General features: G+C 41.7%; 1 protein-coding gene and 1 non-coding gene across 3 annotated transcripts in view; one reads left to right on the plus strand and one right to left on the minus strand.

The window, feature by feature from the left end:
• Positions 1-1,261: 1,261 nt before the first annotated feature.
• Positions 1,262-18,204, minus strand: part of ITK (IL2 inducible T cell kinase) — an 82,290-nt gene continuing 65,347 nt past the window's right edge. Inside the window, exons 12-18 of one of the 2 annotated variants that reach the window (XM_023726566.1) lie at positions 15,335-15,506; positions 13,079-13,295; positions 11,809-11,873; positions 11,601-11,719; positions 7,582-7,739; positions 4,657-4,682; positions 1,262-3,809 (exon numbers count right to left, since the gene is read on the minus strand). In XM_023726566.1, coding sequence (XP_023582334.1) covers positions 3,581-3,809; positions 4,657-4,682; positions 7,582-7,739; positions 11,601-11,719; positions 11,809-11,873; positions 13,079-13,295; positions 15,335-15,506 — 986 coding nt within the window. In that variant the 3' untranslated portion in view covers positions 1,262-3,580. The remainder of the gene's footprint in view (positions 3,810-4,656; positions 4,683-7,581; positions 7,740-11,600; positions 11,720-11,808; positions 11,874-13,078; positions 13,296-15,334; positions 15,507-18,204) is intronic. The other variant, XM_004371265.1, reaches the window with a different exon arrangement.
• Positions 16,788-16,894, plus strand: LOC111819558 (U6 spliceosomal RNA). Its single transcript, XR_002823159.1, has one exon. It is a non-coding gene; the product is annotated as a U6 spliceosomal RNA (small nuclear RNA).

Below are 18,204 nucleotides of genomic sequence, written 5' to 3' on the forward strand. Positions count from 1 at the left end.
AATGCTGCTGCTGATCCAGGGACCACATTTTGAGAAGCAAGGCTCTAGAAGTTTCCCTGACGTTACCCTTCCCTTGATAGATTCCATCACTTCTTCCCTGTTCTCTTTTCTTCTTTGACTACATCTCTGTTGTTACTCTAATTGCTGTATTATAGTTTTACTTGCTTATATAACTGCCTACCCAATCAGAGCAGGGGTTTCTTGAAAGTGATAACTGCCTTTTTCATCTTTGTTTCCGCAGAATTCAGCACAGTGTATGACACATAGGAAGCATTTGATATTCACTTGTTGAATGAATGCTGTTGAATGATATATAGTCTTCACGTATGTATGTGAACAAGTGAACACATAAACTGCTGCCAGAGTATCATTCTTTGGACATGTTATCAGGAGGGACCAGTCCCTGGAGAAGAACATCATGCTTGATAAGGTAGAGGGTCAGCAAAAAAGAGGAAGACCCTCGAGGAGATGGATTGACACAGTGGCTGCAACAATGGGCTCCAGTATAGCAACAACTGTGAAGGTGGTGCAGGACTGGGCAGTGTTTTGTTCTGTTGTACATAGGGTTGTTTTGAGTTGGAAGTGACTTGATGGTACCTAATAACGACAGTCTTTATGTGTCCGTGGAAGAGGAAACTATGTAGCCATTTTTACTTAAGGAAAAGTTTTGGAAGCTTAACATTTGGATAAATACGGAACTCAAGCCATCCACACCATCTTTATTAAAACATACACCTTTTATTTGCTATACCCAGCCTTCAACTCTGTACACGCTACAAGAAGTAAAAGATATTTGTAACGTCTTTATTTTGAACACTAACACTTTATATTGACGGTATACTAATAAATACTTCATCCTATCCAAATATAAATACACAATATCAAAAGATACAAAATGCAAAATCTACAAAATGCAACTAGAACCAAAAATTTGTATAAGGAAATTCTTTGAACACACCATATTGTTTTCAAAATTTGAGAGACAAAAACCCGGCAGGAAGCCTGTATTTGTGGGATAGGACACTGGGAGGTGAACTGCCTACTCATGTTCATTTAAGGCCACAATGAATCTGAACTTGAAAAAAATAATGCCACGCTGAGAGGAATTTTCCAAACTAGACCACAGAGATCTGTCAATTCCGAGGTTTTCCGTCTAGGCTGACCAGTCCAGAGATCATCTCTAATTAAGGGCTGCAAAAGAGAATGTCTAATTGTGGATAGATTGAATAAGATCATTTTCTAAATGATACTTTTATCTTGAGGTTCCCAGTTGCACAATAATTATAGTTAACAGCTATACATTTGAATTTCCAAAAAAAAAAAAATTGCAGTCAATTCCCACTCATAGCGACCCCACACGACAGAGGAGAACTGCCCCCATAGGGTTTCCAAGGAGCAGCTGGTGAATTTGAACTGCCAACTGCCAACCTTTTGGTTAGCAGCTGAGCTCTTAACCACTGCCTCACAAGGGTTCTCATCTGAATCTCAAAATGGCCAAAATATATGAGTTAGAAAGATCCTATTGCAACATCATTAGGTAAGTTCCCTATGAGCTTTATCTAAACAGTCTAGGAAAATAAAATCTCTGTTATATCAGGGAATATCCTTCTGCACAAAATGTCCAAGAAGACAGCAGCTCAAAGCTGGCCTAGTAAATCAAAGGAGGCATTTGTATTTCTGCAGGAGAATCATTCAAAGCTCATCTGTTAAGTGTCTTCATACAATATGATTCTAGCAGACTAGGGGAATTTAGGGTTAACTGAGCAATGCAAAAGTCAACTAACTGTCACTGAATTGTACATGTAAAAAATGTTGAAATGGCAAATGCTTTTGTTATATACATATCTGCCACAATTAAAAATAAAACGTCACTTAACTATGACCAAGGTGAGAATACACTAAGGAAAAAGAAGATCCGATTCCAAGCTGGAGAAGTTCCTGAGTGGTGCAAATGGTAACATGCCTGGCTGCTAAACAAAGAGCTGGAAGTTGAAGTCCACCCAGAGGTACCTGAAAGAAAGGCCTGGAGATCTGTTTCTGAAAAATCAGCCACTGAAAATCTTATGGGGGCACAGTTCTACTCTGACACACATGGGGTTGCCATGATTTGGAACTGACTCCACGGCAACTAGTGGTAATTCAGTTTGGAGGGTCAGAGCACCAGACTCGGTGGTCTATGTGGGAGCAAAATTATTCCCTGGTGGTGCTACATCAACTTCTTGGATTGGCTTTCTATGATGTCCTTCCCCTCTGCTGTCCTTAACTCCTTTGCAATCCCTTTCATACTCAGTAGGAGGCAGTGTTGAGCAGGGAGAAAGACTGCATTAAATTCAGACAGATTTTGGCTAGAACCTCGGGGGCTCTATACTTCCTAGCTCCGTCACTTCAGGCAGGTATCTTGACTTTTTAAAGCCTCAATTCTGTTATCCGTAAAATGGGAATATTAATACTATCTCATGCGCGTGGTGTGAGGATGAACTGAGGTTCTGTATTGAAAGCTCGTAGCTCAGGCTATACTCGCTTAGCATGTTTGAGGGCTCAGCCTAACAGTAGGCATCTTTGTGCATCTTGGGAGCACCACATCTTACTTTTCATGAGGACTGTTTGAGCAAGAGCAGACTCCTTGTTCTTCTCCTAGAGTTTTGGGCGCCTTGATGTCTCAGTCTTAAAATTGGAAAACCTGAGGGCCTAAACAAGCGTCTGTTTCTCTGAAAGGTCACACTGACCAGCACAATGGTGCCCTCTGTTGGTGAGGACGGAATATTGCAGAGAGAGAGGGCTGGTTCTGTGAGGCCAGAAAAACGGTGGCCAAGTCTTCAGTCAGAGTCAGTGTTCAGAGTAATCGTTTCTGCCTAGGATCCTGCAGGGGACTTTTGTGCAGAGGGGAGGCATAGTCACCTGTCTCATTTGGTATTAAAGGTGAGGATCAGAGTGGTAACAACCCAAGGCCTTTCTTTGTACCAGTTGGTTCCCTACCATCACCTGCCCTCTTGAGTTCCTGCCCAGACACTAGGTACACAACACTCCCAACTGTAGAATTTGACTTATTCACCCCAATCCATCCAACGGAGCTCACCATCCTCCCCTCCAGGAGACAGGTGGCAGAACACCCTTACAAAACCTCATGAAGCTGCATCTCAGAATATCTGCCCTCTGATGTGAGAGACTGTCCCATCATCCTCTACTGCAGGAAGCTGTGGCTGACGGCATCATAGCCGCAGAGCTCGCTTTTTCTGACTTGAATTAACCCACCAGTTTTCTTAGAAAAAGAGACATATTCCTCGTTTCCCTTGCCCCCAATCTTCGATTACTGTGTTGCTGGGTCCAATCAAAAGTTTCTTTGTCCCATAAACTTTAGACCCATGTTTAAAATAATAATAAAAATAATAATCCAGAATCCTATTCCTGTCTCTCCCTTTCACTAAGAAGCAGTGCAAGAAATGTTGCCTGAAGCTTTCAGATTGAGGCTTGTGCACTACATGTGACAAGAGGCTGGAGGGAGGGCAGAGACGTCACTGCTGTGCTGGTCCCGCTCCCAGCTCAGTGGCTGACCCTCCTGCCTGTGTCCCAATGCCAGCCGCTAACGGCACTGCCTCTGTGGCAGCTCAGGGACAGGAGTCACAGGCCACACTGCCCCTGAGAAGTCCTGGGCTTGGGGAAGATTTAATGCTCTGTGGAAGGAGGACTTCCCTCCCCCATTCAGGATCTGCAGCCTGTGTCCTGGCACCAAGTCTCTGCTAAAGTCCTGATTCTGCGATTTCAGCCAGTTGACCCAACAGGCTGGAGAAGGGTGGCCGGTCTTCTGGTCTCTGGAAAGGAAAGAAAGAGCTCTGTGAGTTCCTTGTACTTGTGTGTTGGTGTATATCCAAAGTGAACCAGAGTTCAACAACAACACTCTGCTGGTTTTGAAATATGCTTCCATGTATACTGTATTGGAGGCATTACATTCTAGTTGTTAACAGTAGGTTTCTTATTCTGGAATCAGAAAGTCTGGTTTTGAATCACAGCTTTACCACTCATTAGCTGTGTGACCTTGTTACTTAATCTCTTCAGATTTCAGTTTTGTCATCTGTACAATGGGGATAATAATAGTACCTACCTCATGATTGTTGTAAGAATTAAATAAAATCATGTATAAAAGTACATCGTAGAAGTTTAAGTGCTAAATAATACAAAAAATAAAATGCTTAGGTATAAATCTAACAAAATATGAACAGGATCAACATGAGGGAAATTATAAAATTCTGATGAAAGAAATTAAAGCTCTAAATAAATGGAGAGATATTCCATGTTCATGGATAGTAGGACTCAATATTGTTAAAATGTCAATTCTTCCCAACTCAATTTATAGATTCAATGTAATCCCAATCAAAATCCCAGCAAGTTATTTTGTAGATATTGAGAAACTGATTCTAAAGTTTATATGGAAAGCCAAAAGACCCACAATAGCCAACACAATACTGAAGAAGAAGAATAAGGTCAAAGGACTGACACTACTTGACTCGAAGACTTAGTATTAAGACAGCACGGTATTGGCAAAAGAATAGATACATAGATCAGTGAAATAGAATAGAAAGCCCAGAAACAGACCCACACAAATAGAGTCAATTGATCTTTGACAAATAAGCAAAGGTAATTCAACGGAGAAAGGGTTACCTTTTCAACAAATGGTGCTGGAACAACTGGACATCACATGCAAAAAAAGAAAGTGAATCTAGACACTGATCTTACACCTTTCACAAAATTTAACTCAAAATGGCTCATAGACCTGACTTTAAAGTGCAAAACTTAAAATAAAAGACCAGATTTACTGGTCTGATGGAGGCTGGAGAAACCCTGAGAGTATGGCCCCCGGACACCCCTATAGCTCAGTAATGAAGTCAGTCCTGAGGTTCACCCTTCAGCCAAAGATTAGACAGGCCCATAAAACAAAACAAGACTAAATGGGCACACCAGCCCAGGGGCGAGGACGAGAAGGCAGGAGGAGAAAGGAAAGCTGGTAACTGGGAAGCCAAGATCGAGAAGGGGAGAATGTTGACATGTGGTGGGGTTGGCAACCAATGTCACAAAACAATACATGTATTAATTGTTTAATGAGAAACTTGTTTACTCTGTAAACCTTCATTTAAAGTACAATAAAAAAATGTAAAACTATAAAACTTCTAGAAGATAATATAGGAGAAAGTCTAGATGACCTTGGGCTTCTTGATAATTTTTTAGATACAACACCAAAAGCACAATTCATGAAAGGAAAAACTGATGTTAGACTTCATTAAAATTAAAAACTTCTGCTCTGTGAAAGACATTGTTAAAAAAATGAAAAGGCAAACCATATACTTGGAGAAAATATTTGCAGAACACATTTTAGACTTGTATCTAAAGTATACAAAAACCAGAAACTCAAACCCATCGCCATCGAGTTGATTCCCACTCATGGAGACCCTATAGCACAGAGCAGAACTGCCCCACAGGGCTTTCAAGGAGTGGCTGGTGGATTTGAACTGCTGACGTTTTGGTTAGTAGCCAAATGCTTAACCACTGCACCACCAGGGCTCCAAAATATATAAAGAACTCCTAAAACTCAACAATAAGAAAACAAACAACCTAATTAAAAAATGGGCAAAAGATCTGAATAGTCACCTCACCAACGAAGATATACAGATGGCAAATAAACATATGAAAAAAATATTCAACATCATATGTCACTAGGGAAATGCAAATTAAAACAACAATGAGATACTACTATACAAGCATGGCTAAAATTCGAAACACTGACAGGACTCAATGCTGGCATGGATGTGAAGCAACAGAAATTCTCATTCATTGCTGGTAGAAATGCAAAATGGTACAGCCACTTTGGAAGACAGCCTGACAGTTTCTCACAAACTAAACATAGTCTTACCATACAATCCAGCAATCGTGCTCCTAGGTATTTGCCTATTTGAGTTGAAAACTTATGTCTACACAAAAACCTGCATACAAATGTTTATGGCAGCTTTACTCATAATTGCACAAAACTGTAAGCAACCAAGAAATGCTTTCTCAAGCCACAAAAAAGACATGGAGGAACCTTAAATGCATATTGCTAAGTGAAGAAGCCAATTTGAAAAGGCAACATACTGTAGGATTCCAACTATGTGACGTCCTGGAAAAGGCAAAACGATAGAGACAGTAAAAAGATCAGTGGTTCCCTGAGATTCAAGGGAAACGGGAGTGAAATGAACAGGGGATTTTTGTTGCTGTTCTTGTTAGGTGCTGTTGAGTCAATTTTGACTCACAGAGACCTTATAGGAGAGAGAAGAACTGCCACATAGGATTTCCAAGGAGCAGTTGGTGGATTTAAACTGCCGACCTTTTGGTTAGCAGCTAAATGCTTAACCACTGAGTCACCAGGGCCCCAATACAAACTATAGGCATTAATTAATTAAGAATTATGTATCAATATTGGTTCATTAATTGTAACAAATGTACCACACTAATATAAGATGTCAATAATAGGGGAAACTGTGTGAAGGAGAGAGAGGGTTATACGGGAACTCTGTACTTTCTGTGTAATTTTCCAGTAAATCAAAAACTTCAAAAAATAAATCTATTAATTAAAAAATTATTAAAAGATAGTTAAAAAAAGAAAAAAGTGTCAAATAAACCTCAGCTATCATTATTATTATAGCATTTAATCCATATGAAATAGCCAATATTTGTTTTGGGCTCTTGTTTGTGTCTTTATGGCACTGTCTTTTGTGTTATTACTGATTATAAAAGCTCTGTGAACTTACATGTCAAGTGTTATTCAATTCTCTTTTACCCATAAGAAAAAGGGGCTTCAGAGAATTGCCTAAGATTAATGTCTAAAGAAGGGTAAAGCCGAGACAAAACACAAGTGTCCTATGCTTTTTCTATTCTACCTTATTGCCCTTTAATGATCTGAATTTTTGTTAACTATTTCAGTAACTTTCAACTTTGGCTGAAATTTACAATGTTCTAAAAGTCACCAAAGGACACCTAAGACTCACGCTGATGTGGCTCAAGGCATAGCCTGCCACCCAGGCAGAGGTAATGGAGTCATCTGGGAGGGTACAGAGTCATCAGCTCCCATTCTGAATCCCCAGGACTGAGAACAGTGTCTGACATACACAAGGCTCTCCATAAAAGTTCACTGAATGAATAAAATGAACTTTAATTAAGCCATTTTAATATATTCACAGCCCAACTGAACTCGTTTCCCAATTTATAGAACTAATTCAACACACTTTTTAATGGTTTTATGATGTTACTGATATTTTTTTCTCTTCTCAGAAAACTGGGGAGGGAGGTGGTGAAGGCCTCACCCTACCTCCTCTCCAAGACTATGCTTATGGCTCGTGACATTATGCAGCAAATCAAGTATCATTTAAGGTCACTGCCAGCTCTTAGAAACAGGGAATCTCTCTAGTTAATGGACCCACAAAGTTACTTTCCTGCGAATCCATTTTAGTCATCTCTGCTGCTTCTTCCTTCTAAGAGGGTTCCTTTCTCTAGGGAAAGGGGTGGACTCTGAAATCGTAGATTATAACACAGAAGAAAACCATTTCCTCCACTGACCTCTTTCCAGCAATGATTCATGATCTGGTAGATATTCACGGAGGCCAGTCGGGGCTTGTATAACCGAAATCCTGTACTGATATCTTCCACCACCTCAGAGTTGCTTCGGTTTTCATACGGGATTTTGCCTTCGCTGAAGACTTCCCACATGAGCACACCTACAAGAGATGGTGAGGATAATGTCCACAGGTAACAAACAAACCATCCTCCAGAAATCACAGACTCCTTGGCATTAGGATTCAAGTTCCTGCCTCCAGGAAGTACAATATGAAGTCCCCCGAAGCTGATGAGGCCTGTCCTGTTCCTAAAGATCTGAGATTTCTCAACCTTCTTAGTAGTTACGAGTTTTCAAGCTCAACCCTTTGTTATACCTAACTCAAATGCCTATGATTAAAAACTGCAGAGGAAATAAACTCAAATGCCTATAAAGATGATGGAAATGAATAGAGTTGGGAGGTGTGTATTGAACTGGTGAGGGACGAGTGAGGAATATGGAGGACTGGAGATCAAAAGTTCTGTCTTAAGGAGTCAGCTGTGATTCAGCTCCAGCCAACTTACAGCACATGGAACAAAGGTGAAGGGTTGCCACTTTTCTGATTTTTCAACAGAAGTCAGAAATTGAGTTTTAAAATACAAGCTCAATTTTTTGGCCATTAATTTGACTTTTAAAAATATTGTATAGACCAAGCAAAAGACACCTTTAGGTTGTCCATTTCTGACCTCTGATTTAATCCTCTTCTGTCCTCAGTAGATTGTCATAACTGGCTTCAGTGTATACCTATATATCCATAGGATGTCAGAGTGGGAAGAAAGCTTGCAGATCACATAACCCAGTGGTTTCCAAGGTATATTCCACAGAACTTTGGGGCAGAGTTTCCCAAAGAGTGATCCTTAAAACACCTGCATAAAAAATCCCCTCAGAAGTTTGTTAAAATGGCAGATTCCTAGGGCCCAGCTCAGATTCACTAAATCAGAATTTCTAGGGCATCCTGAGAGGTTATTGGGAGTTTTGGAAATTCAGAACTGGTCTGTAAATAAGGCTGTTTAGCATCCAAAGAGGAGCCCTGGGTGGTGTAAACAGTTAAGTGCTCAGCTACTAACCAGAAAGTTGGCAGTTCCAATCCACCCAGAGTTGCCTTGGAAGAAAGGCCTGGCGATCTATTTCCAAAAGGTCACAGCCATTGAAAACCCCTGTGGAACACAATTGTATTCTGACACATGTGGGGTCGCCATGAGTTGGAATCGACTTGACGGTAACTGGTTTTGTTTTGGAGCATCCTAAGATGCCAGGATTTCTAGTGAGATTTCTTTTGAAAATGGGGTTCTACTGCTAAAAAAAAAAAAAAGTTTGAAAACAATTGTTTCATTATAAACCTACTAATGCATAGATAAAATACTGAGTAAAGCTCAAAAAAGGTTACTTGCTTAAAATAACACAGCTAATTATGGCAAAAATCTTACAATGCCTGATCTAAAGTTCAATGGCCTTGAGGCAAGGGTCAAACTCTCAGCCCACCCAGGCTTCTGTTTCTCATACTTTCTTCACTGAACCCATTCTACTCTGCATCCACCAGCCACCCTCATCTTTGGACTCTCTCCAGATAACACAACCTAGTCAGGGACAAGCTTCAGCGCAGCCCTCTAATGGTAAGATGCAGCAGAAAATTCCCAAGCTGACACTCCATGGTAAAACAAACTCCATTCAGATCAAGTGAGTGGGCCAAAGTGGCTATTCCTGTAAACATCTCTTTATAGGCACCCAGCTGGGTGCAGTGTGACAGCCTTTGTCACCCATAAAGAGATGATTGCAAACCAGCCCTGAGCTTCCTAGTTATACGCACTGGAGAAAAGAGGATCTTCTGAGAATGCTGTTAGCGCATTTTATTTCTTCCAAGTTCATTTTGTAACTTCAACCTGGCTAACAAAATCATAAATAGGCCTGGGGAATAGGGAGGCTGTTTAAAGGAACAGATCAAAGGAAACATAATGAAGAAACCACTAGACTGCTGGAAACGGGTATTCTAAAATGCTGGAGAAGACTTTAAAACTAGTTCTTCTAAGAGACTTAGACAGCTTCCCCCAGGTTTTCACTACTGGTCCACACACTTCGCAGACCTTCCCTTCATATGGAACGGCAAAATCAAACTTTAACCAGTTCCTTCTTGTAACCTAAATCAAAGAGGTGGTGTATTTGGTCTGGTGTATTTTTGTGTGTACTTTAGTATGCACGAACTATGGTTTAGGATGACATGACAAATCCAGCAAGAACGTTTAATACTTCTTGCTACACCAACATCATTCATGCATTCTTTCATTCATTCATACCCATTTGCACTTATTAGAAATTCTACTTCCTTACTATGGCCTGTCAACTTCATTGCCTTCCTCTCTACCAGTATACCCTGTTCTTTGGACACACCAAGCTTTTCCACTTACTGCTGTTTCACACTGTTCCCTGCTCTTTGAATGAGGATAGCTCCCTTTTATCATTAAGGTCTCAACTTAAGACTCACCTTTTTCTGAGGAGGAACTGGAATATATGTCCAATTGCCTCCATGAACCACTATTTCCTTTGCCAGGAGACCAGAAGAACTGGATGGTGCTCAGCTACCATTACTGAACAACTTGATCAAGGATTCCAGAGAAAAATTATGATCAAAAGGGGGAAAATGTGAAACAGAACTTCAAATTCTCCTGGAATCCAGACTTTCTGGAGCTACTGGGGGCTGGGTGACCCCTATTCCAAAACTATTGCCCTGAGGAAATCCTTAAACCTTAAACTGAAACTATCCCCTGAAGTCATCTTTAAACCAAACAATAGTTTAACTTAATTAGAAAAGAATGTCTGCCTTAAGCACTGTGTTCTTTTAAAGAATTATCTATATCAGATAATATTGAAAATAGCAACTCAAAAGGTTAGATGAGAAGCTTAGGGGACAGTGAGTTTGTGTTGTGATGGTGAAACGATTCGCAAAAGCTATCATGAAAGATGGCACAACTTGAAGAATGTAACCAATGTTGCTGAATTGTACATGTAGAAATTATTGAATTGATGTATGTTTTGCTGTGTATAGCTTCATTAAAAAAAAAAAAAAAGATTACAGCCCTTGCACCAGAATGTAAAAAAAAAAAAAAGTCGCATTCTCTAAGAAACCTTCCCAGACCATGCTATTTAAAGCAGATTCTCCCCCATTTCAGTCACTCTATCTCATTACTCTGCTTTATTTTATTCATAGCATTTATTCATCACTAGTTGGAATAGATGGCAAATGTTTTTTTAAAACTGATTTTATCTTATACATATATCTGCTAGTTTCTTCACGATTGTTATCACCCTCCCACACCACCCCCATCCCCGATACAATTTAGCTCCAAGAGGATTCTTTTCTGCCCCCTGCACCACTTTAGCCTCAGTACCTAGATCAACCCCTGACATATAGTAAAGCCAGTTGCTGTGGAGTCAATTCCAATTCATGGTAACCCTATATGTGCCACAGTAGAACTGTGCTCCACAAGGTTTTCAGTGGCTGATGTTTTGGAAGTAGATCACCAGGTCTTTCTTCTGAGGTGCCCCTGGGTGGACTCAAATCTCCAGCCTTTTGGTTAGCAGCCAAGTGAGTAAACTGTTTGCACCACACAAGGACTAGTAGATGCTCAATAAATTGTTGAAGGAATGAATAACTTATTGAGGGTTACGTGTGGGAATATAATGCTGGACAATACATGGTCCCTGCCTTCAAAGAGTTGATATTCTAATCTGCCGACTCCCTCTAGCTCTTGACCTCACAGCAGATACCACCAGAATCCTAAATGTTCACTTTTATTTTCATCCTCATTTCAAAAATTTCCAAGAGTGAATACAATAATGAATTCCTTTCAGAGCTGTTTTACACACAGGCCCTCAGACGGACACACTCATAGTCAAGCGTTCAGGGCAAGAAGAGCTGCCTGCATTTGACAAAGGAAACCTTGAGCCCAAGTCCCAGATCACAGGGGTGTGGGGCCAGGATGACTCTTACCAAATGACCACACATCCGACTTGCTGCTGTAGCGGCTGAAGGAGAAAACTTCCGGGGATGCCCACTTCACTGGGAACTTGGTGCCTGTGGAGCTGGTGTACTGATCATCGAGGACGAATCTGGGGAGAGAGTGGAAGGAGAATGTCAGAACATCCGATGGCCTGAGTCCCATTCCTGAAACCTTGCTGGCACCATATCCCCTTATTACCTTGTCATCCCAAAGTCGGACACCTTGATGACTTGGTTTTCTCCCACCAGACAGTTTCGGGCAGCCTGAAGAGCAGACAGGCAAATAAAAGGAAAAGTGTTGGTGGATAATCAGTAATTAAGGAGTCCCCTATAATCACAGTCCTTTGCTTTTTTATGTGCTGTCGTACAGGGGCCTTGAGGAGCTTTGCATTCATTAATTAAGCTTCTCAAGTGCCTCCTGGAAGTTAACTGGACAGTTGAACGTGTAAGACCCTTTATCAGAATGACTAGGTTTGATCTTTTATCTTTATTCCTGGGGTCTTTATTAGAAGAGAAGTCCAAGATGGTGTCTAACCAACGACATGCTCTAATGCAACCAGAGAGGACAGGATATGTTAACATTAGGAATGATATGAAGAAAGTGTTTCCCACTTAACTAAAATAAGAATGGACTTGGTAATTTGCTTAAAACTATCCCTCAATAGAGAGACTACCTGGCCTCTACTTAGTACTTAGTATCACAGAATGTTGCATTGAACGAGCCCTCAGAGATAATTGACCTCAGTGACTCTTAAATTTTAGCTTGCCTATAAATCAGTTGGGGGAATATGTCAAAATTAATATTCTTGAGCCCCAACCCCCAGCAATGCTGAGGGTGGTTTTAGGATCACCCCAATATGATTCTGAGAGGCCCTTGGATAACACTTTGAGAAAAATGGGCTTGTCCACTCCCCCCTTAATTTGCAGGTGGGAACCGAGGCACAGAGAGGTTAAGAGGGAGGCATTATTAGCCCCATTCTGGAAGAATGTAAACTGAAACTCAGCCATGAAAGGGATGGTCCACAGTTAGAGATGAGGCTAGGACTAGAGCCCAGATTTGAGCTCTCACACTTTGCTTTTCCACTAACCAGTTAACCAGTTGCCACTGAGTCAACTCCAACTCATGGGGACCCCAAGTGTGTCAGAGTAGAACTGTGCTCCATAGGGTTTTCAATGGCTGATTTTTCAGTAGATCACCAGGCCTTTCTTTTGTGGTGTCTCTGGGTGGACTCCAACCTCCAACCTTTCAGTTAGCAACCAAGGGCATTAACCATTTGCACCACCCAGGAACTTTGTGCTTTCCCACTAGAACTTCCCAAAATGTGCTGAGGGGGAAAGAAGTAGAGAGAGGAAGAGATGGTCTGTGACTCGTTATTTATTAATGAAACCTCAGCCTTGATAGCTCTGCATTTCAGTGGGACCTGCTCCTTCATCCTGGACCTGGAGGTTTTTACCCTGCACTCTCTTACCAGGTCTCTGTGGATGACACACGCATCTTCCAGGTAGGCCATGCCCTCACACACGTCCAAGCACATGCCCAGTAGGGTCTCCGCCGCAAAGACCCCCCGCTGGCTGCGCAGGTAATCTGATAGGCAGCCATGCTCCATGAACTCAAATACCAGGCAGATGGGGGCCTGCTCCAGGCATACCCCATAGAGCTGGACCAGTTTAGGGTGAGACAGTTTCCTAGAGGAAAAAGGCAAAGGATGAGATGACCCAAACCCAGTCTCCTAAAAGCACAGAACATTTTATGGCATCCAAGTACTCAATGGTTCCTTCATCCAACTCATGGTTTAGGAAAAAAAATCTACTACCCCAAACAAAAAATACATTTGATTGTGTTTATTGAAATTTGGTAACTGAAGGGGTGGTTTAGTGCTTCCTAGTACATGGGACTGATCATTACCTGAAATAGAAGAAAAAAAAAAAAAAAGCCTTTTCTGTTCAAATCTTCCCAATATCTTCTGTAGGGATAGTTGAGGTGACCATATAATTTAACATTCAAACTAGGACACTTTTGATAACAAAAGGTGACACTATCAATAATACTTCTGGACAAGGATATAAACTGGGACTGTTCTGGGAAAACCAGGATGTGTGGTCTCTGTAAATAAGAGACAGAAGATGGAATGTGGATCCTAAAGATGTTGTTTGGTTCCCTTCCACTGTGAGTCAAACCTCAACTTCTTCATCTGTAGAATGGGGGTAATAACAACTGATGTCTCATAGAGCTGTGGTGAAGAATAGATTAGACCAGTGGTTCTCAGCTGAGGGTAATTTTGTCCTGCAGGGGACATTTGGCAACGTCTTAAGACATTTTTAGTTGTCATAACTGGGAGAAGGGAGTGCTATTGGCATCTAGAGGGTTGTTATGGATTGAATTGTGTCCCCCAAAAATGTGTGTTAACTTGGCTAAGCCATGATTCCCAGTATTACGTGATTGTTCACCATTTTGTCATCTGATGTTATTTTCCCATGTGCTGTAAATCCTACCTCTATCATGTTAATGAGGCAGGATTAGAGGTAGTTATGTTAATGAAGCAGGACTCAATCTATAAGATTAGATTGTGTTTTGAGTCAATCTCTTTTGAGATATAAAAGAGAGAAGCGAGCCCAAAGACAGGAAGACCTCATACCACCAAGAAAGCAGTGCTGGGAGCAGAGTGTGTCCTTTGGACTCGGGGTTCCTGCGCTGAGAAGCTCCTAGACCAGGGGAAGACTGATGACAAGGACCTTCCCCCAGAGCAGACAGAGACAGAGAAAGCCTTCCCCTAGAGCTGGTGCCCTGAATTTGGACTTCTAGCCTCCTAGAATGTGAGAGAATAAATTTCTCTTTGTTAAAGCCGTCCACTTGTGGTATTTCTGTTACAGGAGCATTAGATAACTAAGACAAGGGTAGAGACCAGGGATGCTGCTAATATCCTACAGTGCATAGGACAGCCCCCACAGTAAAGAATTATCCAGTCCAAAATGTCAATAATGCTGAGGTTGAAAAAATCTGGATTCGACTGAATGAGAGATCGTTTTTGAAAAGAGCTTCATAACCTGCAAAACTTTCTTTAAACATAAGTGACCATTATTGCCCTACCAAATGCACCAGTGATAACTTGACTCCAGCAATCAGCTCTTTTCTTCACTTATTCTACATTTTTGGCTCATACAATCCCTTCCTAGACATCATTCATTCAACAAGCATTTACCAAGCAGTCATTATGTGCCAGGCACTATGCTAGATGCCAGGGATATGATGAATAAGACAGACAAGCTCCTACCCTCGTGGAGCTGACATTCTAGAGGGAACCAGGCTACAAAAAGTAAACGTAGCTTAAAAAAAGATAATCCCATATAGTGAGTTGAGAGAGTGACAGGGTGCTCAGAAAAGCCCTCTCAGAGGACATGACATCTGGGCCGAGACCTGGAATAAAAGGATGTCAGGGAGGCAGCTGGGTGTGTGTGAGGATGGGCAGAGGCCATTGTGGTTGGCATGTCTGGACCAGAGGTAGAGATAAGTAGGAGATGAGATTGAGGAAGTAGGTGAGGCCAGACCACGGAGGGCCTTGTAGACCATGGTGAAGAGCTTGGGTTTTAATCTCTGTGCATTAGGAAGACACTACTGGGTTCTGAGCAGGGAGGTGGCACAACATAGTATTAGAATGGTATCTAAGGAGCACAGCACAGAACCTTCACCCCAAGGCATCTTTGTATCCCCTGTTTTGACCACTCACATCATGACTTCTGCCTCTTCTATGAAGTCCTCTTCTGACATGGCCCCTTCTTGAATGGTTTTGATGGCCACCTTGTCCTTGTTGAGCCAGTAGCCAAGATGCACCAACCCAAACTGTCCGCTGCCTATCTCCTGCACAAAAGTGAGCTCCGAGGGATCGATCACCCATTTCCCTGAAAGAAAGAGAGATGGTTTTCCAGGGTTGGCAAGCATTAGATAGGAGGTATAGGGCTAGCAGGAGAGTATATAGCTCCTATGTAGAATTTTAGTCTTTTGTTAATATGACCCCAAAATGGCATATGGTATAGGCTGTAGACTTAGAACTACCATAAACCCATTGCCATTGAGTGAATCCCAATTTACAGTGACCCTATAGGACAGAGTACAACTGCCCCATAAGGTTTCCAAGGCTGTATATCTTTATAGAAGCAGATTGCCACATCTGTCTCCCATGAGAACTATAGCTAAAATTATTATATATATTTTTCTAAATAATGGCACAGGACATGCATTTAAAACCTTGAAAATATGTGTATTGGGGTTACATTGCAAAGGGGAAGGAGGAAAGCATTAATCAAGATATTAAAGGAACTAAATGAATGGGTTTCTGTAAGATCCCAACCATTTTCTATAACTGATTGAAAATTTGTTATTGTCATTTTTCACATAAGGCAAATTTTAATAGGCTGCTGATTCATTCCTTCATTCATTATCAAGAGCATCCGTTATGCACACAGCACTCCACTGGGCATTGGCAGGGGTGCGGAGTGAGGAGGTGGATTCAAAGAGAACTTGTATAGAGGCACAACCTAGCACAATGCCTGGCACGTGGTAGACTCTCCAGAAATGTTCAATAAACAAATAAAATGGCTCTGGGTCTCAGTTTTTTCACCAGCTAATGAGTGGGTTATCTCTGAGATCCCATCCAGCATGGGCACATGAAAATTCTACAGATATTACCATAATCTTATCTTCATAAGGAGGCTAAAGAGACATTATCCTTTTTTGATCCTTTTTCTAACATCCTTAGTCTAACACCATAAACAGCCAGATTTCTACCTCTTTGAGGCAGAGACTCAAGAAAAACAGTATTTAGTGCCTACTTTGTGCCAGTTACGGTGCTGGTTAGGGACACAGAGTCCAAGGCAGTATTTCTCAAATATTGCCCTCTAACTATTTGTATCAGAATCACCCAGGGTACTTATTTAAATGGCAGATTCTAGGGCACCACTACCAGGGATTAGGTTTGGATAAGTGCTGGGAAAGGTCCAGTAGTCACTATTTTTAATAAACATCCCAGATGACACTGATGCACACTGAAGTTTGAGAACCACTAACCTAAGAGAAATGGGTAACCTAAGTGCAATGGGTAAGCGCTTGGCTGCTAAATGAAAGGTCAGAGATCCACCGGAGAAAAGACTCGGCAATCTGCTCACATACAGATTACAGCTTAGGTGCTCGCTTTGGCAGCACATATACTAAAATTGGAATGATACACAGAAGACTAGCATGGCCCCTGCGCAAGGAGGACATGCAAATTCATGAAGCATTCCATATCTTTTGGGCATTCACTAACTAGATAGTATATAAGAATCATCTTAGGTGAAGGGAAGGACAACACACAATACAGGGAAAGTCAGCACAACTGGACTAAACCAAAAGCTAAGAAGTTTCCTGAATACAGTCAAACACTTTGAGGGACAGAGTAGCAGGGGTAGGGATCTGGGGACCATGGTTTCAGGGGACATCTAGGTCAATTGGCATGACAATGTTTATTAAGAAAATGTTCTGCATCCCACTTTGGTGAGTGGCATCTGGGGTCTTAAAAGCTAGCGGGTGGCCATCTAAGATACATCAATTGGTCCCAACCCACCTGGAGCAAAGGAGAATGAAGAACACCAAAGACACAAGGAAAGTATTAGCCCAAGAGGCAGAAAGGGCCACATAAACCAGAGACTCCATCAGCCTGAGACCAGAAGAACTAGATGTGCCTGGCTACCACCAATGACTGCCCTGACAGGCAACACAACAGAGAGTCCCTGACAGAGCAGGAGAAAAGTGGGTACAGAACTCAAATTCTAGTAAAAAGATCAGACTTAATGGTCTGATTGAGACTGGAGGGACCCCAGGAGACTTGGCCCCCAGACTCTATATTAGCCCAGAACTGAAACCATTCCCAAAGCCAACTCTTCAGACAAAGATTAGACTGGACTATGGGACATAAAATGATACTCGTGAAGAATGTTCTTCTTAGCTCAAGTAGATATATGAGACTAAATGGGCAGCTCCTGTCCAGAGGAGAGATGAGAAGGCAGAGAGGGTCAGGAGCTGGTTGAATGGACACGGGAAATCCGGGGTGGAAAGGAGGAGTGTGCTGTCACATTATAGGGAGAGCAGCTAGGGTCACATAGCAATGTGTGTATAAATTTTTGTATGAGAAACTGATTTGAACTGTAAACTTGCACTTAAAGCACAATAGAAACAAGCAAACAAAAAAGATTACAGCTTAGGAAACCCTATGGGGCAGTTCTATTCTGTCTTATAGGGTCGCTATGAGTTGGAATCTACTGGACAGCGTACACACACACAACCTAGGAGACACAAAACGAAAATTACAGCAGCCCTTTCCTCAACCAGCACACTGTTTATCCAGGGGATGCAAACTCAAATGCCTTCAGGTTCCAGGCAGATAATCACAAATAGGTGAAGCAGGCCTTGTAGGACGAGAAGGAATAGAAGGGGCTATAGCACTGGTGATGCATGCCCTGCCTAAAGGCAATACAAATTAAAACTCTGCTGTTCAAGCAAACACTTCTGGGTGCTGCCAGCCTGCAGCCCTTACAATGTGCCCATCTCCAACAAAGCTGTTTT

This window comes from Trichechus manatus, unplaced genomic scaffold (assembly GCF_000243295.1).
Source record: "Trichechus manatus latirostris isolate Lorelei unplaced genomic scaffold, TriManLat1.0 scaffold00011, whole genome shotgun sequence".
In the NCBI taxonomy this organism is placed as follows: domain Eukaryota; kingdom Metazoa; phylum Chordata; class Mammalia; order Sirenia; family Trichechidae; genus Trichechus; species Trichechus manatus.